Genomic DNA, 25,953 nt, shown 5'->3' with positions numbered 1-25,953 from the left:
TGGCAGTCCTGTTCCTCTGCTCTCGGGCCTCAGGCTTCCCTACCACACTACTGCGCTTGGTTTTCGGGCGGTTTTCTCATCTGATCTCCCTTTTGATTCTCACAACAGCCTGGTGATGGGTGGATATTTACACACAGAGCCTGAGGCTGAGAGGGAATAAGTGACTTGGCCGCTGATCACAGAGAAACACGAAGAGTAGGCGCAGCTCACGTTTGTCCCAGGTGTCCTGTGTGCCAGGCAGTGTACTAAATGTTGTATGCAGTATTTGATTTTCTTTTCCTAGAATTCCATGAGATAGGTACTAATGTCAACTCCACAGTACAGATGAGAAAAAAAAAGCTAAAGAGGTTAAGTAACTGCCTAAAGTCACATGGCTAGTAAGTGGCAAAGCCAGGATTTCAATGGAGGTGTCGCTGGTCCCCTGCCGTATCATCCTTGGACTAGAACCCCGGCCCCCCTACCCCTGATTGATGATGCTACTTGTTTGGCGTAAACAGTGCACCAGCGTCACCCTGCTTTGTTGGGAACGAGAGCGACTGTTTATGATGTTACCACTAACAAGGCCTGTGTGGGCTCTGCAGGTTCCTACTTCAGTCCCTGGAAGATTTGGACACGAGTCTAAGGAAACTAAACTCCCGCCTGTTTGTCGTCCGGGGACAGCCAGCTGACGTGTTCCCGAGGCTGTTCAAGGTGAGCGTGCGGAGTCCGAGAGCAGACGGGGAGGTTCTGCTCCCTGGGTCTTCTCCGCAGACTGAAGGAGATGGTAGTCTGACTAAGGACACGTGGAGACGCTCAGGCTGGTCTGACTGCGGCTGCTGGGGAAGCGGGGAGCAAAGGCCGCCGGTCAGCTTGCTGACCACGCGGAGACTGTGGTGAGGAAAAAATTCTGTGAAGCCAGTGTCTTGTTGGAAAGTTCCCAGCTCAGTCTAGACGTGAGATGTGGCAACTTATTCCACCCCGGATGCCACTGGCTTCCTTAGATGCTTTCTTGGGTGAAGCCAGCAAAATTTGTTAGGGTTCTTCCTATGCCAGGAGTTTGAGGGTGAGATTTCCTGTTTAGCGAGGGGCGTTTCCTGTCTTGCTTTGCTCTACTTATTGGGAAAAAAGTCAGCCCTTCTGAGGGAACTTCCCGGCTTTCCCTGAGGTAAATGATTGAAAAAGTCTTCCTTTGGGTACCACGTAGGCCTCTCTTTGCTGTATCAGGTAGCCCGCCCGCTTTTCCCCCAGACCCTTTATAAAGCACATTTTAAGGCCCAAACAGAGGCAGAGGTCCTCGTGGACAGAGGCTCTAGGACAGTCTCCCCTCGTCCTCAGCGGCGCGTGGTTGTTCTTATGCCCCTCTCCGCCCGACTGCCTTCTGCTCTTCCCGGGGGAGAGACAGGAGGAGGTCTCGTGTCGGGCGAGCGGCTCGGTGAACACTTTCTACTTTACTTCACCTCCCCGCACCCCGACACGTACAGATCACACAGTGCTGATAACAGCCAGCGTTCGTGGAGGGCCGACTGTGAGTCGAGCTCTGCTCTGAGTTAGTGCTTTACACGCTTTAATTCATATTCCTCACGGCAGCCCTCAGAGGTCGGCGCTGCTCGCCCTGTTCTGCAGGTGAGGGAACGATAACTTGCCCAGGGTCCTGAAGCTGAGAAGTGGTGGTCTAAGATGCAGCCCAGGCTCTCTGACCCCAGAGCTATGTTCTTTACCACCGCACCATTCAACACAGTCCCCTCTCCTCCCTCTGCATTGTCCCCCTCTCTCCCAGCGCCTTAGAGGCCAACCCGGTCGTCGCCCAGAGACACAGATAGATCCAGTCAGGCAGTGTGTATTTATTGAGCTGCTACAGTGTCCTAGGCCCCATGCTCGGTCCTAGGGTGAGCATGAAGGAGACGGCATAGTTTCTGCTCCGAGAGTTCACACTAGTGGGGGAAATAGCAAGTGCTGGGCAACTTCATTGCCATGTTATAAATGCTAGAAAAAGGGCAAAGTACAGGAGGATCATATTGAAGGAGAAGGTCAAGGAAGGCTTCTTGGAGAAGGTGTCATCTAATAACATTTCTGTCATTATTCACAGAGTTAGGAGTATTTAACAATGTAATCTACCTGAACCGCTAAGCATGGTTCTTGCTCATAGTAAGGGCTCAGTCAGTGTTTCGTGCTGTGATGCCTGGACGAGAGATAACCAACCCTGCTCAGGCCCCACATCCCAGGCGGGTCTGAGTCAGGACCACACCAGCCTGTGCAAGGCCAGGACATTTTGCCCTGGGGGTGCAGAGATTTAAGGGACCAAGACCAGAGACTTTGGTTGGAATGTGGTCTTCTTTTGCTAGTTGCATGCTCTAGGGGTTTCTGTGGGTTGTCTGTACAACCTTCCACTGGGCCGGCTTTCTCTCAGCATTGCTAGGAAATTTAGAACTTTCTATCAGAAGTGACTAAAGACTTGAAAAAGAATTCCCTTCTCTTTTCACATGCGGCCCCTCTGGTCTGATTTCTCTGTCCTCTAGACTAAGAATTGCTCCTCCTTCCCCAGCTCTCTGAGAGTTGGAGCCTGTTAGCTCTGTTTGCTGGTGGCCTCAGGGGTGTTGCTGTGGAAACCATTAGGACACTTCACATAGCACAAGTCTGCCAAGAAAACTAGGCCAGAAGTTTGCAGGCCGTGAGGAGCTGTGGGAAGAGCTGGCAGAGCGGGCGGGAGGTGGCGATCCTGGCCCCCGCTGTCTCCACCAGCGAGTCAGTGCCTCTTCCTGGGGCTGGGGGCACCCCTGGGAGCATTGTATTTATAGCGTCCTGCTGGTTTCTCCCACCTCAAGGACACAGCAGGTGCCCAGGGCTGCCCACCTCCCTCCTAACTCCACAGAGAAGCCTCGGGCCTCGGGCTGCCATGTTACTGTGCTGTTGGCCTCCCCTCAGAGGCCTGCCCTCCTCAGACCTTGTGCCCCTCAGATCAGATCCTCGTCCCCATTTGTTCTGCAGCCCATTCTGACAGGTCTCGGGTCTTGCTCTGTCCCGCCCAGAAGGGGCTGAGTGCCCAGCTCCCCCTCCGCCCCAGACAGAGTTCAGCATACCCGATTCTCTCCACAGGAGTGGGGGGTGACCCGCTTGACCTTTGAGTATGACTCCGAACCCTTTGGGAAAGAACGGGACGCAGCCATCATGAAGATGGCCAAGGAGGCTGGTGTGGAGGTGGTGACCGAGAACTCGCATACTCTCTATGACCTGGACAGGTAAGAGACGGGTCCTGGGGGTCGGGCAGGTTGCCAATTGTGGAAGGTGGTGACTTGGGCCTCTGCAGGGTAGAACTCAAGGAGGTTCAGAAATAGGGCCACCTGCCACATGAAGTGTGGCATTTTCAAGAAGCTAGAGGAGAGTGGGCCTGAGTTGGGGCCTATAGAACAGGTCACAAAGAGCTTTACCCGATTTGGGGGCAGAGGCTTATTAGGCCCAAGGGATGGAAGCAGTGCAGACCCCCACTCAGGGTCTGCGTAGATCTGCCCCTGCGTGCCCAGTCTCACGCGTTCCTCAGACTCCCATTTCTGCCCTGTGCCTCAAGGCTGCCCTCTGACCTCAGCGGACCCTTCTGTTACCCCTCCCAGCAGAGCTCTGTTCTCCTAGGGCAGTTTCTGTACCTCATGTGAGTTCGCTGGGCTCCCCTGGCTATCTGGGTTTCCAGGCCATGCTCAGGAGGCTCTAGAGATCCCTGCAGGGAGCTGAGAATACAGAGTAGCCTCCTCCCCTGGGGACAAGCCTCTGTGCTTTCAAAGCATCTAGGAGGAAACCCTCTCCTCCCCTTCCCTGGCAGAGCTGTCACCCTCCTGCTGCTGCTGCTGTTGCTGCTGCTGCCAAGCCAGCAGCCACCACTGCTCCCTGCCCCCCTCTCTTCAACCAGTGGTGGCTGCCAGGAGGCCGGGTCACACAGCTCTGCACGTGAACCGAGCTCTCAGGAGCAGATGCTGGGTGTGGAGCTCCGCCCCCTGCCACGTGCCAGAGAAGGGGGAGGCACTGCAGGGGCAGCAGCCAACCTTTTCTCTCCACTAATGGAGGAGAGGGAGAGAGATGGATTGAGAAACGAACTCCTGCAGCCAGCCGCGGCTCGCATAAGCTGCTGCTTGGCCAACAAGGGCCCCGGGAATCTGGCTGCAAACCCTCCCAATTCATCCTTATATAAATGGCCTCACTTCTCTTCGCTCTCCTATATCTTTTCTTCTTCCCTGAGTACAACTGTGTTTCCCTTGCTCATGAAAAAATACTTTGTAAACTTCAAAACTTCCTGTAAGTATCAGTTGTTGCAATTAACCCAGCCCCAATCTCTGATTTAGGGAGGGTAGGCTGTTCTCCACCTCTCTGTTCTAGTAGATAAGGGCCAAGAGGGGAAGGATTTTCCAGCAAAGGAACATGTTGGCAGCTCTTACCAGAGACCTTCCTCAAGGCTTACTCCGGGATAGAGAGGAAGGTCCACAGGGAGTCCCGCAGCTTGCGCAGATAGGCGGAGTACCAAGGAGGCTAGCGGGGGTTTTCTGTGATTAGAGAGAGATGGTCAGTCTCTGTCTTTAGGCAGCTCCGCGTGGGCACCAGGGAACCTGGAGCTGAGTCCCAGCTGTGGCCCTGCCTTGCTCCATTACCTGAGGCGCCTGCTCCAGCCCTCTGGGCTTAGCTTTCCCTCTGGGTAAAATGGAGACGCAGCCCCCCTCGCCCACTCCTTTCCCCTTAGGGGTGGGATCCGTGAGCGGATAGATGAGGAAAGTCACCCTCCACGCCTTCGAAGTCTGGGCTCTTCTCTGGATGGACAGGGACCCGAAATGAGGGGCCTTATGAGTGACGTCAGGTGTGCTTTGGTATTCCCAGGATCATTGAGCTGAACGGGCAGAAGCCGCCCCTTACCTACAAGCGCTTCCAGGCCCTCATCAGCCGCATGGAGCTGCCCAAGAAGCCTGTGGGCTCTGTGACCAGCCAGCAGATGGAGAGCTGCAGGGCCGAGATCCAGGAGAACCACGATGAAACCTACGGCGTGCCCTCCCTAGAGGAGCTGGGTGCGTATGTCCTGCCCCAAGCCTCCTATGACGGCACCCCCCTTTTGTAAAATAACTTACTGGTTTTTTCCTTCTTTGTCAAAGTAGTGCAAGTCATTATAGACAGTTTAGAAAAGACAGAGAAACGAAAATGGAAATAACAGTCACTCACCCAGAGATAACCACTATTGATTGTGGAGTAGGTCGTTCTGGTCTTATTTCTGTTCACACCCATACATGTAATCTTCTGTTTCTAGTTCATGCCTCTTCTATTTTTGTACTTTGCCCTCTCAGACGATACAGCACAGCCTGGCGCTGGCTTCAGTGGGCTACTCTGTACAGGATAACTAGTGTTGCTTCTGTTGAAAGGGGGTGTCAGCCTCTCGGATTCCTTCCCCTTCCTGCCTCCACCCCCCAGTTTTTGATCTGAACAAAGTTAGCCTTTCTCACTGGAAAACCACAATTATTGCCAGCTAACCTGAAAGGGCAGGCAGTCCAGGATTGTTCTCACCTGCCTGGAAGGATGAGTGGCTGGGACGGGGAAGGCAAGGGAAAGGAAAGAAAAAAGCCACAGTGGGCAGAGAACCAGGATGACCTAGAAAATGCTGAAAGGTTAAGAATTGTCTCAGCCTCAGCAGCACCAGGAACACTGCAGTTCAGTTCCCACAAAGCTCAAAGAACAGACCGACGTGGCAGGACTTGCTGAGCTGTCACTGGAGTGGCCTGACCCCCAGTTCTGTGACCTGCTCCTTATCTTCCAGGGTTCCCCACAGAAGGCCTTGGCCCGGCTGTTTGGCAAGGAGGAGAGACAGAAGCTCTGGCCCGCCTGGATAAGCACTTGGAACGGAAAGTATGGCCCCTGTGTCTGAGACACAGAACTTTGTATGCTGACATCCATGCGCCAGGGGATATCATGTCTCTTAGTGCCTCTTAGCTTGAACTGGTTGAAAAATGAAAACTCTTCCTGATGGCAATAACAATAATAATTGCAGCTACCATTTCGTAAGTGCTCACATGCTGGTCTCTGGGCTGAGCATTTCTGGGATAAGCACCTGCTTGCATTATTTCCTTTAGTCTTTCCAGCAGCCCTACAAGGTAGATATTAAGCTCTCCATTTTACGGATTAGGAAATTAAAGTTTAGAGAGATCAAGCAACCCGCCTGAGGTCACACAGCTAGCAAGTAGTCGAGTAAGATCTTGCTCTATGTGATTCTAAAACTTAATGCTAGATTGCTTTTCTTTCATCTGTGAGCAGGTTCCCCTTATTAAAAGGCTATCTGGGGGCCGGCCCAGTGGCGTAGTGGTTAAGTTCACGTGCTCCACTTTGGTGGTCTGGGGTTTGCAGATTCGTCCTGGGCGCAGACCTACACACCGCTTATCAAGCCATGCTGTGGCGGCGTCCCACATAGAAAATAGAGGAAGATTGGTGCAGATTTTAGCTCAGGGTGAGTCTTCCTCACCAAAAAAAAAAAAAAAATGGTATCTGATCAGTAAAGTCCACAAGATGAATTATTTTGGGTTTGTGTCCCCCTACCTTTTGCTGGGTCTCTGCCAGGGCCTTGATTTCCATATGTGTGGACACAGAGAACAGATGACACACCTCCCAGGGAAGTGGGCATTGGCAAGGGGAAGGTAAGAAGCTGAGGCCCCAGAGGCACCCCTCGACACAGTCACGTGGCCCCCACCACCCTGGGACGAGAGGAGCAAGAAGGTTCCCATGACTGAGAACAGTCGGCTCCTAGGTCCCTGCCCCCTGCAGCTGGTGTATAGACTGGGTCCCGAAAATCACAACTTTTTTTTTTAATTTATTTGTTTTATTGAAGTATAGTTGACATACAATATTATGTTAGTTTCAGGTGTACTGCGTGGCGACTTGACATTTATAACAGCTTTTTCTATTCCTGCTCGAATGGCTGGGCATTTGGCCCAGCAGCCAGGTGATGACAATGGAACAGGGAGGCTGAGGCAGCCTCCTAGGGAGGAATGCTGTCCCAGCCCTGGAGGTACCTCACCAGCAGTGAAGGCGTGCCGTGGGCCCAGCCTCCCTGAGGCCCAGCAGCCTCGATGTCCCCATCTGGGTCTTACTGTCAGCCAGGGCCGAAAGCAAGCCCCACCCACTTAAAAGGATGAGAATGGACGGCCAAGGGCTGTGGGGGCACCAGCTGTCTCTGTCCACCTCAGGAGCTTTACCCAGAGATTCTTGGGGTCAGTTTGGAGACAAAGATCGGGCCAAGGGGGCAGAAGGGCAGAGATGACAAGTGGGATGGCAGGAGTAGGATAAGACTTAAAATTGTAAAGAGCTAACCTGGCCTCGTGGATTATTGTCACCTTGAAAGCATTTTGTAAAGAAGTGCCCCTTAGATTGCCAAGTCAGGGGCTCCTTTTCCACATACCCCTGAAGGGTCTCTTCTGTCATGGGGTATTATGTCAGGACCCTTCAGACTCAGGGGTGGCCAGAATGAATACTGTGTCCTACACATCTGGGAGAACAAAAGATGCCTGATGGACATGAGTATAACCTGATTTCAGGAGGTTTATTTTAATTTCTTCAGTTCTCCAGTTCTGAAGTGAGCATCTACTGTGTCAGGATGCTCTAGCTACTAGAAAAACTGCCCAACAAGATAGGCATGGAGCTGTCTCCCAAAGTGCCATCTATTGGAGGTGATAGATATGAAATAAGGAATTACAATGTGCTAAAGGTTAAGAAGGGAGAGGTTTAGAGGGTTATCGGAGCAAAGAGCGAGAGGATTATATTAATCAGGTTCTTGTTTGCAAGTTGGCTTTTGAAAAGGGGAGTTTTTTAACACACAACCAGGAGTCCAAGATGTGGCCTTCAGGCACAGCTGGATCCTGGTGTCCAAATAATGCTACCAGGAATACATTCTCCATCTCTCAGCTCTGCTTCCCTCTGTATTATTTCATTCTCAGTCAGGCTTTCCTTGAGCAGTGGCAAAGGTGGTCACAGCAACTTATATTCAGTTGCTTAGCAACACCAGAGGAAGTCATGTGCCTCTTTGCCAAAAGCTTCAGGAAGAGTCCCGAGGAGTGTTTTCATTGGCCTGGCTTGGGTCATGTGACTGACCCTGACTCAGTCTTATGGCTGAGGAAGGAGGTGCTTTCCCTGATCAGATTTGCTTCATGAGCCCAGAGTCAGAAGGTGGGCTTAGCTCCACTTTTACCAGCTTGGACTGAGATTAGGGAAGGCTGGGTCACCACAAGAAAATCAGGTGCTGTTACCAAAAAGGGGAGGCAAATTGTGTGATCTTGACTACTGGGTTACCCAATAGTAGGTGAGGGCAAGGTCTCTCTATAAAAGCATCCTGATTATTAAATGAAAAAGGGGTGATAGAATACCACCCTTTTGCAACCCCCAATGATGAGTCATTATGCGTTAATGACTGCTGTCCCCATAAAGAGAGACCGTCAGGCGTTATGTCCCCCCTGTAGTCCTGCCAAAGAGATCAGCCTGAGTCCAGGCCAGTCTCTGGTGCCAGCTGCCGATTGGCGGGCAGTACGTAGGACAGAGGGACGCATTGAACTGCATCATGAGTGCATACTCAACACAGTCCAGACCATGGGCATCAGCCCAAGTCAAACGGCCTGTGTTCTTCCACAGAAAGACTAGGGAAAGGAAAGAAATGACAGCAAATGCATAGAGTAAAAGAAACTTAAATAACATGTCAAAGTTTGTAAAATGGCCAAGGCTAAACTGTAGTGCCCAGGGGTACACACTTGAATGAAAAAAAAAAAAACCACTTAAAAATGCGAAGAATAACTATGAAAAGATAAAACCCTCCCTCCCAACTATGCTTTGCAAAAATAGAAAAATGTTTACATTTTTAAATGCAAGGAAATGGTTATTATGAAAGTTGGATGAGTGGTCACTTGTGGGGCACAGAGGGGACCATGACTGGGATGGGCACTTAGATGGGCTTCCGGGGTGGCTGGCAGTGTTCTGATGCGTGAACTTTGTTGGTGGTTGCATGGGTGTTTGCCTTAGAATAATTCATCAAGCCACACGTCTGTGTGATTTCTGTGTCTGTGTTTCACTTAAAAAGATTTTCAAAGAGAGGCGGGCAAGGATGTGAGTAGGCAAATGTACCTCGTGTCTGTTGGAGATACTTAACCTAATAGCTGTGGGATTACCTGCTGAGGAGGTGGCCTGTAGGTTGAGACTTGAAGGAAGAGTCAGAATTAACCAAGGGAAGGCGAGTGGAAAGGAAGACAGCATTCTAGGCCCGGGGAGCTGCATGTGCAAAGGCTAGTGAGACAGCAGTGCTTAAGGAAGAGTGGCAAGAGATGAAGCTAGAAAGATGGGCCCACCCACACTGTGGGGTGCTTGTAAGCTGTGTTTAGGATTGGGACTCTATCCTAAGGGCAACAGGAAGCCCAGTGCACGTGTTATCCTAGGGACAGGCATTTTTAAACGCTCACTCTGCTCCCCGCGTGGAGAGTGGATTAGAGGGGGACAAGAAGAGATGCAGGGAGGTCACTCAGGAGGCTGTCACAGTCTAAATGCGGTCTTAGCCTGAACCAGGTTGGTAGCAAGAGAGAATGGAAAGAAAAGGACAGATTTGAGACATATTGGGACGGTAGGATTGACAGGATTTGGTGAGCGGGGAGTCAGAGGTGATGGCCAGGCTTCTGGCTTGGGCAGCTAGGTGGATGCCAGTGCATCTCCTGAGTGGGGAGTGCCAGTGGAAGAGTGGTTTAAGGTAAAGAGCATGGTACACTTGAGGTGCCTGAACGGCAGCCAAGTAGAGATCGCCCGCAGGCAGTGGGTGGAGCGGTCTGGACTAGAGCTACAGACATGGTGGTCGTCGGCAAAGGGATGGCATTGGGAGCCCTGGGACTGATGAGCTCACCCGGGAACACAGTGAGGAGAGAACCTGGGATGAGCCCTGGGATGCAAACATTTAAGCGGTTGGGAGGGCCGGTGGAGCTGGTGAAACACCGAGAGCAGCCAGCCAGACAGGAGGCAACCAGGAGCGTGTGGAGTCCAGAGGCCAACGGAATGGAGGGTGTGGAGACGAGCACCCAGCGGGGCGAGCTGCTGCTGAGAGGTCCGAAAATACAGGGACAGAGAATGGCTGCAGGATTCGGCGGGGGGACATCACAGAGACTGCTGGGAGCCAGCTTGTGTAGTGGTGAAGGCAGAAGCCAGACTGAGTGGGCTAGAAAGGGGAGGAGGGTGTGGGGAAGTGCAGCTAGGCTGGCTGTGGAGGGAGAAGAGCGGACCCAAGGGTGGAGGTCCACAGGGTTAGGAGAAGTCCTTTAATTTTGTTTTGTTTTGTTTGCCAAGAAACGAGCTTATTTTCCCACTGTTCTTGGAGTGGAAGCTGTAGAGAGAGAGAGATGGAATGTGCAAGAGGAGCAGCAGCGAGGGCTCCAGAGCCAGGTGGAGGCCTTGGCCTCGGCAGGGTCCCAGGAGGGGCAGGGGTGCAGGTGTGGGTGCAGGTGAGTTTGGAGATTTGGTGGCTGGAAGTTGAGGCGATTCCCACCTGATGGCTTCCATGTCCTTATCATGAGGAGGGAAGGTCAGCTGCTGAAGGGTGGGGCAGTGCGGAGGAGGAGGTCTGCAGAGGTGTGGAGTGTGTGAACTAGTCGTCCTGGAGAGAAGGAGCGGGTGTGAGGAGCTGAGGAAGAGAACACAGTTCTTTTTTTTTTTTTTTTTAAAGATTTTATTTATTTATTTTTTCCCCCCAAAGCCCCAGTAGATAGTTGTATGTCATAGCTGCACATCCTTCTAGTTGCTGTATGTGGGACGCGGCCTCAGCATGGCTGGAGAAGCGGTGCGTCGGTGCGCACCCAGGATCCGAACCCGGGCCACCAGTAGCAGAGCGCGTGCACTTAACCACTAAGCCACCGGACCGGCCCAAGAACACAGTTCTTAGATGCAGTGGAAAGAGACTGGGGTCCGCGTGAGAAGCTGAGTGCCCCAGCCCTGTCTCTTACCACCGCTGTAACCCCAGAAGTCACATAGCCCTTGAGCTCTGTTTGCTCCTTTCTAAAGGAGGCAGTGAGAAATGCTGCCTCCTAAGATTGCTGAGATCAAATGAGAGAGCATGTGACAGTGACCTGTGAGAGCACGGCACTGCCAGCGGCCACTGATGATCAGAACAAGGCCAACAACACTATAGGACAGGTGGCCCAGAAACGCGTGACACTGTGGCTCCCCGGGAGTCGGGCGGGAGTCCCTCCTTGCGCGGCCGCTGTTGAACAGAGGCGAGGGGTCCCTGGGTAGCAGGGAGGAGGAGCAGGACGAGGAGGCAGCGGCCTCAGGGGCCCTGTGACTAGAGCGGGGCCCGAGAGAGGGCTATTTTTTTCTGTACAGTAGAAGCCTTTCTTCCTTTCTTCTGTATAGGCACAGACCGTTCAACGCTTCGGGAATTTTTTCATCTCTGTCATTTTGTTCAATCCCCAGGAGGTGGGAAATTCGGTTCTCATCTGATAGATGAGTAGCTGGGGGACCAAATGACTTGTTCTTGATCATGCACAAATTAAATAGCAGAGTCAGGACAAGAACTTGGGCCTCGTCGTTTGGTCTGGCGGCGGTTCTGTTGAAAATTCTGCCGGCATGAGCAAGTGCAGTGAGCACAGTGCTCAAGTCCTGGCTCCTTGACTTTCTGTTCGGTGACCTCAGGCGGATTCCTTAACTCCCCCAGTGCCTCAATTTTCCCTTCTGTAACATCCGGGCCTCTCCTTTCTTCGCCTCTCGTTCCGCTGCAGGCCTGGGTTGCCAACTACGAGAGACCCCGAATGAACGCCAACTCCCTGCTGGCCAGCCCCACAGGCCTCAGCCCCTACCTGCGCTTCGGGTGCCTCTCCTGCCGCCTCTTCTACTACCGCCTGTGGGACCTGTACAAAAAGGTGAGGGCGCAGGAGGGCGCACGCCCCGCCCCAGTCACAGCCAAGGGGACCAGGGCCTTCACCCTGCAAAGGGGCCTTCCCTCTGGCCCTGCGTTGTGGGTCCTGGAGGGGCTGAGGTGTGCAGATAGTCCAGGGGAGATGGGGAAGAGTCTACATCCGAGAGGGGGCAGAGCTGAGCGTAACCTGAACCACTACTCAGAATACAATCCAGGGTATCGAGCAGGGCAGGCCGAGCAGAAGAGCTGACCTCAGGGTGTGACGCTGGAGGTCACGGCGGGGGGCACTCAGGGTGGGAGGTGGGGAGGGCGAGGCTGGAGCCAGAACTAAGCTGACGAGCACAGCGGCCTTCTGTGGGGCCATGTCCAGAGCATTTCAAGGGGGCGTCCAGGAGCGGCTGCTGCCCTCAATGAGGAGGAAATGACTCGGGGGGCTGCATATGGGGCCGTGCCACAGGGACAAGTAAGTCTGTGTGCATGCCCCCACCCCAGACGGAGACAGGGCAGCACAGCCAGCTCTTCAGGTTCGTCAGGTCCTCCTTGCGTCTGCGTTGTTTCACGTTGTTTCCCGTTCTTGCCAGGATCAGGATTTTGTGGCATGGCGTGGCTTTGCCAGTTTGGTGGGCAATCTTGTGATTTTAGGAAAATCATCTGCTTGGAGGTCTGATCTCTTAAGTCCCTCATGGCCCCAGATCCAGGCTGTTGCATATAACTTATTTAATCAAGATTTCGCCTGAGCATTTTTGTGCGTGCTGATGGGAAAACTCTCTTTGAGGTTCTAGAAAGTGGATCCAGACAGGGACCCTAGGGGGCAAGGAGCATGACCCGGTCTTGGGGAGTTTGGTTCCTAGGGCAGCGTCCTATAGCGATGTCCCTTTCCACTGCCTGACTCTGCAGCCCTTCTCACTGCTCAGAGCCAGGGCCTGGGGGTTCAGTCTGTGGGTACACAGCGCCACTTCTAGGGATAGTCCCTCCACATGTCTAAGGGGTTCAGAGCCAACAAGCTCCACATTCCTTTGTGGAAGAGACCCAAGTGACTTGATGCTAGAGCTGGGCGAGCGTGTGTATCTACGTGCTACCCCCCAGGTGAAGCGGAACAGCACGCCCCCCCTCTCCCTGTTTGGGCAACTCCTGTGGCGAGAGTTCTTCTACACAGCAGCCACCAACAACCCCAGGTTTGACCGCATGGAGGGCAACCCCATCTGCATCCAGATCCCCTGGGACCGCAACCCCGAGGCCCTGGCCAAGTGGGCCGAGGGCAAGACAGGCTTCCCTTGGATTGACGCCATCATGACCCAGCTGAGGCAGGAGGGCTGGATCCACCACCTGGCCCGGCATGCCGTGGCCTGCTTCCTCACCCGCGGGGACCTCTGGGTCAGCTGGGAGAGCGGGGTCCGGGTGAGTGCACTTGGCGGGAAGCTGGCCTGTACCCTCCCGTCAGGCCCAGCCAAGGGCACCCCCTTCTGGGCGGGGGGCTGGGCTGGGATCCCTGGGTCCAAGAGATCCCCTGCAGATCCCCCTTGGCTTGCCCTCAGCGGGAGGGCTTTGGCTCCCTTCTCCACGGGGCACGGCAGGTGGGCGCCCGGACGCTGATTGCCCCCCCCATCCAGGTGTTCGACGAGCTGCTCCTGGACGCGGATTTCAGCGTGAACGCAGGCAGCTGGATGTGGCTGTCCTGCAGCGCCTTTTTCCAGCAGTTCTTCCACTGCTACTGCCCCGTGGGCTTCGGCCGCCGCACGGACCCCAGCGGAGACTACGTCAGGTGAGGGCGCGGAGCAGGCTCTCCAGCTTCTGATCGCTGTGGCCTCCTCCTGGCATGAGGGACCCTTGGCCCTTTGAAGGAGGCTCCCAGCATGCTGATGGCTTGTCGGGGTGTATGTTTCAGGCGATACCTACCAAAATTGAAAGGGTTTCCCTCTCGATACATCTATGAGCCCTGGAATGCGCCAGAGTCCGTCCAGAAGGCAGCCAAGTGCATCATTGGTGTGGACTACCCACGGCCCATCGTCAACCATGCTGAGACCAGCCGGCTCAACATCGAGCGGATGAAGCAGATTTACCAGCAGTTCTCTCGCTACCGGGGACTCTGTAAGGAGCCCCTGCCCCCAACACCGTCCCCTAGCTCACAGAAGGGAAGGACAGCACCGCTGGGCTCAGAGGGCATAGGTGGGATTTCCAGATATTTGCGAAGGGAGACCGAGCGCTGTCTTCCGGGCTGTTGAGTGGACTTGACTTCCCGGGCACAGGACAGTGCAGGCTGGGCTGCCTCAGGCCTCTCTGAGTCATTGTGGCCGGTGGGAAGAGATGGAACCTCAGTGTCACGGCCTAGCACTCCCTGCCTTGTTTTCACCTGCCCTGTGGCCCTCTGCAGTCCTGTGAGATCCTGATTACTCCCTCCCTCCCCCCCAGGTCTGCTGGCCTCTGTCCCTTCCTGTGTGGAAGACCTCAGCAACCCAGTGGCAGAGCCCAGCTCCAGCCAGGCGGGGAGCATGAGCAGCGCGGGTGAGTAGCAGCTGGCCTCCCTGGCCTGTGCCCATCGCCAGGGCACCGCAGAACTACCACCACTTCAGTCCCTGAGGGCTGCGGACAGAGGCCGGCACCAGCCCTTGCTCCCAGGGAGCTTACATCCCACCTGGGGAGACAGAGAGCGAAGGGCCCACGCAAGAGCGTTGCAGATAAACGTGCACTTGGGGGAAAATAAGATTGAGGGACCTCATAAGAAAGGGGCTGGGGAGGGCGGTGACTTCAGGTTAGGTTTTACTGGAGCGGGCAGGGAATGCCTCTCTGAGCAGGGGCCCAAGTAGTGCGCAGGAGCCAGCCTTTCTAAGAACTGGGGAAGAACATTCCAGGCAAAGGGAACAGCAAGAAAAGATGCAGCGATGGGAGTGAGCTCAGCCCATTCAAGGGACCAGGGGGAGCCAGTGTGGCCGGTATGTCCCGAGTGAGGAGCTGGAAGGAGATGAGGATGAGATGTGGCGGGAGCAGCCTTGTGCAGGAGAGGACAGTCGGTGAGGAGGGTCAGGCTCCTGTCAGCGCACTGAGAATGCACTGACCGGCGGTCAGCAGGGCGGAGCATGATCTGATCTATGCTAAAGCACACTCTGTCTGCCTTGTGGAGGGGACAGGGCGGGCAAGCGTGAGTACAGGGAGGCTAGAAAGGAGGCGACTGCAGTTGTCCGGGCAGGAGATGGCAGCTCAGCCCAGATGGTGGCAAGAAATGGAAAGAAGCAGACATACCTGCCACCTTCTTTATTATTTTTTTTTTTTTGTGAGGAAGATCAGCCCTGAGCTAACATCTGCCAATCCTCCTCTTTTTGCTGAGGAAGACTGGCCCTGGGCTAACATCCGTGCCCATCTTCCTCCACTTTACATGGGACGCCGCCACAGCATGGCTTGACAAGCGGTGTGTCGGTGTGCACCCGGGACCCACACCCGGGCCGCCAGCAGCAGAGCACGCGCACTTAACGGCTCCGCCACGGGGCCGGCCCCCCTGCCACCTTCTTAACCTCCTCCCTGCAGCTGCAGGATGAGATCAGTAAGGGGAGACTGGCAAGGACTCCAGGGGTTTTCTCGTTTTCCCAGCCAGGCTGCCTGCACGGGTGAGGGCGCCGCTCATTCCTGCTTCAGGAGGCAGATGCAGGGTGGCAGAGGGAGTGCCCAGGCCCAGTCGGACTCTGGCCTGGAGCCCATGGGATTTGGGGTCTAGAAGCTGGCCCTCCTGGCTACCTGCACAGTCCGTGTGACACCTTGACCTGCTTCCTACAGGCCCAAGACCCCCACCCAGTGGCCCAGCTTCCCCCAAACGCAAGCTGGAAGCAGCGGAGGAGCCACCTGGCGAGGAGCTCGGCAAACGGGCCAGGGTGGCAGAGCCGCCCGCCCCGGAGCTGCCGGGCAGGGATGTCTGAGGTGAGTGCCGGCCGCCGGTTCAGCGGCAGGGAGGAAGGGGGGCGCGGCAGGGGTTTGGAAAGCTACTGCTCTGCAAACCAGCTTAAAACCTGGTGAGAACTGCATGATTTTTTAGTATTTCAGCTCAAAAATTCTACCATTCTGACTTCTAGACCATCTAAAATTTAAAAGGAAATTTAAAAGTAAAGCCCTTTTCTCCTTTCCTAGCTAAGAAAAAAACATTTGGGGGGCTCTTTCTACATATGCATGTGAGTCAAATCCAACAAAAAGGAAACAGAGACCCTGCTGTGAAGCTGTGGGAGAAGCGGTCCTGGGCAGGGTCTGAGGATGCCGGAGGCCCCTCTGCCGGTGCCCGACAGGCTGTGTTCTGCAGGCAGGCCAGCAGAGGGCAGCACTCACCTTCTGAAGACAGGCAGAGGGCCGTACAGCGGCTCACGCAGCCCAGCCCCACCAAGGACCAGAGGACCCTGGCTCCCCATCATCTGTGCCTCTTCCAGCCACTCCTCCATGCTCCCCTTTCTTGCGGCTTCAGCTCTGCACTTCTTGTCTGTGCTCATCTTTCCTGGAAGCCCCCTTGAATGTCATTAAAAAAAAAAACCTAGCTCCCCCTTCCCCAAAGCAGGAAGGGCTTTTCATGCCTTTTTTGGGAAAATGTAAATTACTGTCCTCTTTGAATCATCGCAGGCTGTTCTTTATGTGCCATAGCTACATCATTAGACTGGAGGGTGATTTTCTCCATGGAGCTGACTGATTCTTTCTTCCAAGCCCCTCTACTTCCAGGCCAGGCGGAACCATCTGGTTTGAGTGTCTAGGCTTGAATGCTGGGAGAGACGGGACTGTTTGATGCTGCGCCCAGTACCCTACTAGGCTCTTTGTCGCAGACGTTGCTGATGGACAGATTGGTGCTGTCTTGTTCTAGGAGCCCAGCAACCTTAGATACTGCTTTCTTAGTTATCCCTGAGCTCTGTGATAATAGGCAAAGCTCATTCTGACTTACAAATCTGGAACTTGCCCTGCTGATACTCTGAATTTCAGGTGAAAAGACCAAAGAGCAGAAAAGTTAAATGTCTGGGTTGGGGTTGCTCAGGAAGCTAATGGCATGCAATTCATCATGACATTGTTGCCAGCAGGTGTGTGAGGAAAGGGAGCATGGGACGTATAAAATGTCATATGGTGCCCATCTGCAAGGCGTTAACAGTCTGCTTAGAAAAAGAAGATGAATAACCTATAATTCCTAGACAAGTGATACAGACCCTCCAAGCTTATCACAGATAGCTATTGGTGGGCTGCGGTGACCAGGGACTACAACCCAGACGTTTGCACTGTGGGGCCTGAAAGATTCATTGGATTTAGGCAGCAAGAAGGGCATTTCCGACAAGAAAAACAGCTTAACGATTTAAGTGATCTTGTCAAATTACTTAACCACTCTGAGACTCTGTTTCCTCCTATAAATTAGGTTGTTGTTGCAAAGATTAAATGATTAAATATTTGCTAGTTAGGAATGTGTGGGGCTGCTGGGCGTAGAAAATCTGACTACTGTGGCTAAAACAAACAGGGATTTATTTTTCTTACCTAATGAGGCCCAGAGCTGGGAGTTGCTTGTTTTGGTTTGGTTGCTCAACAATGTCACAGCCTGTTTATCTCAGATTCTCTTGCTTCATTGTCTCAAAGTGGCTGCCATAGCTTCAGGCATCAATTCATCACTCACAGTAGGAAAGAGAAGGAATAGCAGAGACAGCTGTCCCCATTCACTCAATAAGCATATCAAGTGTTCACAATTTGCCAGACACTGTTAGGCATTGGGATATGGTTGTGAGCAAGACGGACAGTCCCTTCCCTCTGGGGTGCATCTTTGTGGGAAGTGACAGACAATAAACAAATAAATGGATATGTAATATGTCAAGAGGCCCTAAGTGGCTTGAAGAAAAAATAAAGTTGGGTAAGAAGATAGAAAGTAAAAGTTAGCACACGGTGGAGGTTGCGATTTATATTATAAGAGTTTTCCAGGGGGTGCGCCTCTCTTCCTTTTTAGCAAAAAAGTAAAAGCTTTCCCAGAACATCCCTCCCCCACCTTTTCATATTGGTCTCATGAGGCAGAACTGGGTCAGTCACAAAGCCACTCCCAAGGTGGGAAGTAGGGATCTGGATTGTCAGGATTGGTTTAGACCAGTGGCTTGACAACTTGAATGAACAACAGAAGTCTCTAGAGGATTTGTTAAGCCACAGACTGCTGGGCCACACCCTCAGAGTTTCTGATTCAGTAGGTCTGAGGTGGGACCTGAGAGTTTGCATTTCTAACAAGTTCCCAGCAGTTGATGCTGCTGCTATTCCGGGACTGTACTTTGAGAATCATGGTTAGACCAGTCGTGACCCATTGTCTGGGCCAGGCCCATGGCCACCTGAATAAAATCTAGGTTCTCTTAGCTAGGAAGTGTGGATACTGGTAGACAGCTAACAGTGTCTGCGTCGTACACAAGGCACTTAGCCCAGTGCCTGGCTCATTTCAAAAATACCCAGTAAATGGTAACTATTATTATTATTACACATATTATCATTATTTATTTTAGAAGAATATAAGGTTACAGTTGGGTCTGATCATGGAGGGTCTTAAATGTCAGGCAGATGAGTCCTTGGTGTGCTCCCTGGGAGCTAGGGAGCATTTTGGAACAGGAGAGTGGAGTGATCACACTGGCATTTTTGGAAGATTAACCAGGCATCGGGCTGAGACCTGCAGAGAAATGGTTGGGAGGAGAGAGCCAGCCGAGAGGCTGTAGCAGTGATGCTAAGTGGACATGACGAGGGTGCAGAGGTCATCGCCTTTCTCTTGCCTTGTAGTCCAGGGGATTGTCTGTTAACTTATTGGGATCTTAAGGACTGATTCTCAAGGTTTACTGTGCCCTTAATCATAGCTAATTGGGCGGTTAGGCCATGCTAACTGCGTGGTTGGAAGTGGGGGCCAGGAGGTCAGAGGACTTGGGCAGGTGCAGCCTTCCCTCCGAGACAGACTGGGGAAGAACGCCCGTGTTCTTTGGAAACCCTGAGAGAAGAGTATCCATGCGTTTCACTGTGTGCTGGTGGTAGGGCCTGGGCCTGAAGATGTTCAGCGTCCTCATCTGCGGAACAGTGAGAATAGTATCTTGTCAGCCACCCTACCCATCGAGCATCCATGTTAGGGAAGGGAAATGAAACACCCTATGTGAGAAGCCTTTGAATAAGTCAAACACATCACACAGATGAAATCACGTTGCATCTTGCACAGGCTTCTCAGGGAGTCTTTGTGTTATCGTTACTTCAGTCAGAGCCAGCACCCTGGGCTGAGTGGACCACAGAGCTGGGTCCACGTGGCCTACGTGGATATAGTATTGTGTGAGAGGCAGGAGGCCGCCTCGCCTCTGTCAGTTTTAGTTGTCTGACTTGGGACCTGATACCTAACCTTTCTGGGATGCTTTAGCTGTAAGGTGAGAATAATCATTCTTTACCAGCCTGAATGCCCCATCCTGGACCTTTTGTGGGCCCGTTTAGCTCTGAGCCCTGTGGTTTTGTGATTGTTATTTCAAATGCCCCAGGCTGTGGCAGCTCACAGGGCAGACTGATTTACAGTTTAAACTGACCTTGTGGGAAAACACGCCCTGACATCAGTAGATTCCGTGTTTACCTCAGACCCACACCAGTGTCTGTTCCGCATTTGGTTTTATTGTACAATGTTCACTAACCTGAAAAACAAGCCAGCCCCAAATAGCTCGTGTTCCAGCTGCTTCCCCGTAATCCCCAAAGCTGCTGACCGCTCAGGATTCCGTTAGCTCCGAATTGTGCAGATTTTCCTCATTGGTCCACTTATTTCACCACAGGGGAACAGCTCACGGGGTCCATTCGCCCTTCTGCTGGTACACAGCGATCTGCTGAGAGAAGCCCCATTGAACACGAAAGGTTCACGGCCAAGGAGCCTGTCTCCCCTCCCCACACCGTTCACCAGGGTATGGTTAGCCTGGGGCTTCGCTGAGGAAAACCTGACTTCTGGAATCTCTTCATTGTTTTTATGAGATTTGTTTGGTTGTATATCGCTCCTTATGTGAAATACTGTACATGGAAGGCCCAGGGCAGTCTGTAAAATGCCACACAGGGGAAGCGGAGACAGTGTGGTGTTCTAAAAAGAGCCCAGCTTTACACTCAGACCAGTGTCCCCATCCCAGTCCTGCCGCCACTGCCTGGAAGACCTCGCCCGAGTTGCCTCACCTGACCCGGAAATGAAAAGTGGGGACTCGGTGTCGCCTCGCCCTCTCCCTGGCACTCACTGAGTAGCGTCCCCTGCCTCTGCTGTGCGCTGTGCCCTCCTGCACGGAGGGCTGAGGGTGTGGTGGACGTGAGGAGTTAGCCTGAGCTGAGAGCTCAGCTTCGTACCCCGTCCAGGCCCGGCTGCATCGCTGTACTTCCCCGCTGCTAACTTGGGGGCTGTAGCAGACCCTCTGCCCCTCAAGCTCTTGGGTGCTGCGCTTTCCCCGGCATGGTAGCGAGAGAGTGACATCTGAGACTTGTTACGGGCTCCAAACAAAGTTTCCCCCAGACCTTGAGCTGTCGAGGTATCCTCTGCTGACAGAAGCTCACGCATGCGTGTTCTCCACGCGCCCCTCCAGGGCCAGGATGGGGGTGAGTGGTGGACTTCCAGATCAGGGTTTCTTGTTAGCAATTAAAGGATGGGAAGGGATGTGATGGCACAGGTGTCTGTCTAAATTGGGCACACTGAGGGGGGCAGTTACCAACTGATTCTGTGTTCCAGCTGCTTCTGTGTTTCTTGGATTAATAACAGGTTGAGACAGTTGACAAGCGAGAGATTGATTTTTCGTGTTTTGAGTTGATTTTTCCCTTGGAGCCACATTCCTCCCTTTCCTTTCGTGCTGCTGTCATCATTTTCCTGCAAGGCCTCCTTTGATCCCTCCTGCCCCCTTTATCTGCAGACTTGTGCCCTAGCTTGAGAACAAGAGCGGGGGGACCATCCAGTTATCTGCTGACCAAGCAGCTTGAGGAACTAGTTGAACAGGCCTTTGGCTAGCTTTGTAGACAAGGACAGGCTGGGTCTTCTAAACCTTGATTTTCTGTGTTTGTGGTTTTGAACACGTCAGAGAGGCACTTGGGTTACTGGGGCTTGTCTGAGGCCAGGACACTGCTCCATCCCTTCATGAGCCTGCTCTCAGCTAAATCGTGCCCGAGTCAACATACGTCTGAACTGTTACCATTATAGTCGCCTGGCTGCACCTCACCCCTTATCTTCCAAGCTTAGGCATTGGTTCTTAACCGTTTTTGGATTAACCACCCTTTGGAGAGTCGAATGAAGGATAGATCCTCTGCCCAGAAAATTGCACCTGTTCACACACACAGAAAAATGTGCTCAGAACTTCAGGGTCTTCGTGGACTGCCCCTTAAGCCTATGCTTGGACCCCTTAAGCATCCAGGGACCCCAGAATAAGAGCCTTGTTCTCGGGAATCTTCAAGCTCTTATCTTCCTCCATCCCTGAAGGTGGAGAAGAGAAGTGGAGGTGTCAGCAGGAGCGCCTGTTGTGGCAGACTCTCCAGTCCAGAAATTTTCAGTTTCAGAAGAATTATCTTCTCTTTGGCTTAACAGTAGGGGCCAGAGAGAGACCTGTGTATAAAACATGTAGCACAGTCAGCATGTTTCAGTAAACACATATACACTTTAGTAACAAATATATTTATTTGTAGTGAAAAAATATGGCTAGGTTATTATAGTACAAGTTTAAAGGGAGAAATTGTTGAACATAATACACATTTTAAAGAGTGAGGCACTCAGTACTGACCCATATGGGTACCCCCTCCTATGGTTGCTCTTTGTTTTACACAGCTTCTAGATAAATGTATCCAGATAAAATCTCCAGGTTTAACATTTGTCTGAAAAGCGTGGCATGTGTCGGAAGAGTGATTTTGAACCCCTGACTCCAATGTCTTGAACTCTTGAGAACATTTTTCCTTTTTTATTAACATCTGAATTTCCATTTATGTTGCTCGGATATTAGTCTTCATGCCACCTTGTTGAATTTCTTTTCGTGTCCTCTAAAAGTCTTAATGAGCAATTATATAACATAGAGATAACTTACTGGTGAAAATACAGGTTTTGGAAACAGACAGACCTGGGTGTCCCTACTTGGCTCCCCCACTGCTGTCGTCTCCGGCAGCTTGCTCACCCTCTGTGGCTTCGGTATTCTCATCTGTAAAAGTGGAGGCCATATCTCCAGGGGTAATGGGACCGCAAGCTGTGTTAGTTAGCTAGAGCAGCCTTAACAAAGTGCCACAGACTGGGTGACTTAGAAATTTATTCTCTCACAGTTCTGGAGGCTGGAAGTCTAAGATCAAGGTGATGCAGGGGTGGTTTCCTCTGAGGCCTCTCTCCTTGGCTTGTAGATGGCCGCATCTCCCTGCCTCTTCACATCGCCTTCCCTCTGTGTGCATCTGTGTCCTAATCTCTTTTTATAAGGACACCAGTCATATGGGAGTAGGGCCCACCCTAATCACCTCATTTTAACTTAATTACCTTTTTAAAGACCGTCTCCAAAAACAGTCACATCCCGAGGCACTGGGGTTAGGACTTCAACATAAGAATCTTGAGGGGACACAGTTCAACCATAACACAGGTGTGCAGTGTCTGACCCACAGTACGCTTGGTAAGCCTTATTATCTGCCTCCCCAACGTCTAAACTGCAGACTTTTAGTGGAGCCCTGCATGTCTGTACCCCCTTAGACACACTAGACCTGTTTCAGCAGGCGACCCAGGACTATGACAGGCTCACTCTGTCCTCTGTTATCAGGCGTGAGGCCATTTCTTCCCTCTGCCCCAGATTCAGTATGTTATAAATCTTTAAAGTGACTCATCCTGTGTCTCCTCTCTCCCCCCTCAATCCTCCAGCACGGTGCCAGAGTTCTTTTATCTATAAGTGGAAATTTGCTCACCTGCTGATTCTCTACTCAGTCACTGCCTTCTTCTTCAAAATTACTGGTCCCGGCTGGCTTCTGTTCCAGCCGTTTTTTTTCTCATTCTCCATCTCCGGCAGCAGCCGCTGGGCCTTGGTTCGGAAACTGCCCTTGTCATATCTGAGCGAGTGTCACCCAAGGCCTCAAGTGAGTCTCCCATGGCCTGCCCCTCCTCCTCTGCTGCCCCCGGCCCTGCGGCAGGGGAGGCCTAGAGGGTCTGCGGGGGAGAGCTTGTCCTGCGGCAGCACCTCAGAGGGGCAGTGTGCAGGCACCCGGTGGCGTCCTGGCAACCAGCCTGTCCCCGGGTACTGTGGCCCGTGCACAGTACTGGCTCTTCCCAGTTCCCAGTCTGAGTGTCCCCAGAGAAGCAGCCAGAGGAGCTTGTGTCCCTGGGCACCTGAGTAGCCTCCTGAACGTTCCTTGTTGTACTCGCTTGTCTCTTTCAGCAGCAGCGCCGTGGCTCCACGAGCAAAGCCTGGGTGCCCGAGCAGCCGCCGTGGCAGCAGAGTGCAACCTGCAGAAAAGCTGATCGCCATCACGACAGAGATGGAGCGAACCTGTGTGCGTGTGTGCGCGTGTGCAGAGGAGGGAGTGCTGTGCCTGTTTGCGTGTGCATGCATCCGTTTACACTCTTGTGACTCTGAACGCTGCCCGGGCCGGAGGAGTCCCTGTAGCAGCTTCACCTCAGCCTCCAGACACCAGGCTAGAGGTCATGGCAGTGACTTTCAGCCCAGACCTGTCGCTGCCAGCCAGCTGCCCTGTCTGAATAGAAGAGCGGTAGGACTCTAGCTGGGATTCTGGCATCTGCCCCCCAGCACTCGCTCCCTCTTCACATCGGACTGGGGAGCAGGAGGACAACATTTCTGGCTCTTGTCCAGAGTGTGGGATTCTAGAGGCAGCCGGAGTCGTGCTGAGTTCCTGCTTCTGACCCTGGAGGCTGGAGTGGACTGATGCTGTTCAGACATAGCCACCTGGCCTGGCTTCTTTCTTATTTTAAAATTCCCCGCCACTGGGTCCTCCAGACCCTTCCTCGGGCATCTGGGACTGAGCACGAGGCTGTAGACAGATCTGAAACTTTCCACCATCATACAGAAGTACACCAGACACCTGACCGGTGTGCCGTATGCACGGTACTATAGATGGTAGCCCAAGAAATACATCTACCATTTTGGGGCTGAAAACCTGAGTTTGGAAATAGAATCCCAGCTCTCACTGTTCCTTCCCCAGAAGCTGAGGGCTAGCCTCTGAGCTGACTGTGGGGACTCGGTGCGTCCTCCAGGAGGAGGCCAGGTTCCTGGTGGTAGAAAGACCCCTGGCTCCTCTGGCCACACTCCAGGGCACCGTAGTGCTGCCGTTGAGGTCAGCTGACTCCCAGCCAGGGAAGCCATTCTAGTCTGTTCTGTAGGCTTCCAGGGCCTGCCTGGAACTGGTCAGCATCCAAGCTGCCACATCAGCTCTCCCAGTAGCTGGACACCAAGTCCCCAGGCAGGTGGATGCGGGTGGGGACTGCCAGGGACAGTTGGGAAAGGTCCAAGTAGAGATCCCACCCAGCGCGCCAACCCTTCCAGAAGCAGCAGGTGGGAGGTTTCACCCAGAGAAGCCAAGGCTTTGCATTCCAGGAGTGGCCTGTGCCTCCCGCCTCAGCCCTTCCACTGTTGGAGGCCTGTGTTGAGAAAGGTGTAATGAAGAGAGGACTGTGGGGTCAGCTGCAGCAAGTCTTCCTTCCATGTTATGGCCTGCACTTGAGCCACAAGTGTGTGTGTGTGTGTGCGCATGCGTGTGTGTGTGCGCGTGTGTGTGTGTGTGTGTGTGTGTGTGTGTGTGTGTGTGTGTGTACGTACAGGTGCGCACCTAGCCGAGAGGCTAATTCCTCTTTGGATTTTGTCCTCACGTGTAACATTAAGCTGGCCTCTGGGCCTTCTCTTCTCTACCTCCCCTGTGGCCTTTCCTAGCCTCACAGCTGTTAACTGCCTGGGCCCCAGCCCTGTCCCTCACTGTCCTCTGTCCTCGGACCAGAACCTGGGGTCAGGCCCCTGTCTCCTGCATCTGTCCAGCACACTGACAGGCTTCTTCCTGAGATGTCCTCAGGTTTTCTCAGCCAGAGAGCTGCCTTTAGAGTCCAACTGTTGTATGTATGTCACCCTCACTAGGAACGTCCCGTGATCGTGTCGGGGGAGCAGGGCACGGGTGATGATGTGTATTTGCAGCCTTGGGTTGGGGGCTGCCCTGTTCCCTTAGCCCCAGGCAGGAGGAAAGAGAATCGGGGGCTGTTGCCAGAAGAGTAGAGCGAGCCTGGAAGGCCTGGTTTGAGAAACAGAAGGGCAGAGAGCTTAGGGCCAGAGTCAGTATTTATTAACAGTACCTTCAAATATCAGGATGATTCCCTTTTCCTGCCTATCCGATGATGGCTCTCTTCCCTAAGGTACAAGTTGGCAGGACCACCTCCCCCTACTTGTGCACCACCCCTGGCATGCTGGTCCATTCCCCGTGGAATGGAAAAATCTGCTCCCAGAGCTGGGAGGGGCCGTGTGAGGAGAGAGTACATCCAGTGGCCTGGACCTCCACAATGGCTTGGTGCCTCCCCTCTCCTGGCCCAGGTATCCCTAAGGGCTGCCACAAAGCATTGCCCCAGATCCCGACCCAAGGGCCAGCATGGGGAAGAGATGGTCGCAGGCAAAATGCACTTTATACAGAGATTTTCTATTGCTGGGAAGGTGTGTTTCTCCCACAGTTTGTTTGAATAGTCACTTGTTTCATAAATGTCTCACCCTGTCTGAGCAAAGCTGTGCTGTCGTCAGTCTTGTGGGAGGGCTGGGGACTGGGAGTCAGTAAGGCTGAGCCACAGTAAGCCTTAGGCTAGGACACCTGGGTTCTGCTGGACCCAGGAGCCTCTCACCCTTCCTTGGAGGTGGCGAGGAGGGGGAAGGGGGGAGATGAAATGGGAGGCTCCTACATGAGCAACTGCAGCAGACCAGAGGCAGCTCCAGAGCTTGGTCAGAGTGGGGGTCCATCAGCCAAAGTGGTACACAGCACCCTGGCCCAGGGTGGGGTTCCTGATGGCTGTCCTGTGCTGACCCGGCCTCTCCGCCCACTTAGACCCCCCAGGCTGGGGATCAGTGGCAGGGCTCTCCAGGCCCTCAATCCATCCTTGCCTCAGCTCAGCCAGGTAAGCTGCAGCTGTGTGTGTGTGAGTGGAGGGAGTACAA

General features: G+C 53.2%; 1 protein-coding gene across 4 annotated transcripts in view; it reads left to right on the top strand.

The window, feature by feature from the left end:
• The window catches only part of CRY2 (cryptochrome circadian regulator 2), a 32,542-nt gene extending 7,013 nt beyond the window's left edge, over nucleotides 1-25,529 (top strand). Inside the window, exons 2-12 of one of the 4 annotated variants that reach the window (XM_058527077.1) lie at nucleotides 582-690; nucleotides 3,073-3,215; nucleotides 4,834-5,018; nucleotides 5,759-5,847; nucleotides 11,727-11,867; nucleotides 12,950-13,261; nucleotides 13,474-13,625; nucleotides 13,749-13,951; nucleotides 14,273-14,365; nucleotides 15,629-15,769; nucleotides 23,197-25,529. In XM_058527077.1, the coding sequence (XP_058383060.1) occupies nucleotides 582-690; nucleotides 3,073-3,215; nucleotides 4,834-5,018; nucleotides 5,759-5,847; nucleotides 11,727-11,867; nucleotides 12,950-13,261; nucleotides 13,474-13,625; nucleotides 13,749-13,951; nucleotides 14,273-14,365; nucleotides 15,629-15,768 (1,567 nt within the window). In that variant the 3' untranslated portion in view covers nucleotide 15,769; nucleotides 23,197-25,529. The other 3 variants (XM_058527076.1, XM_058527078.1, XM_058527079.1) reach the window with 3 other exon arrangements.
• The last annotated feature ends 424 nt before the right edge of the window (nucleotides 25,530-25,953 follow it).

Source organism: Diceros bicornis, chromosome 31, assembly GCF_020826845.1.
Source record: "Diceros bicornis minor isolate mBicDic1 chromosome 31, mDicBic1.mat.cur, whole genome shotgun sequence".
NCBI classification, from domain to species: Eukaryota; Metazoa; Chordata; class Mammalia; order Perissodactyla; family Rhinocerotidae; genus Diceros; species Diceros bicornis.
This window is presented reverse-complemented; position numbering and strand designations above follow the sequence as displayed.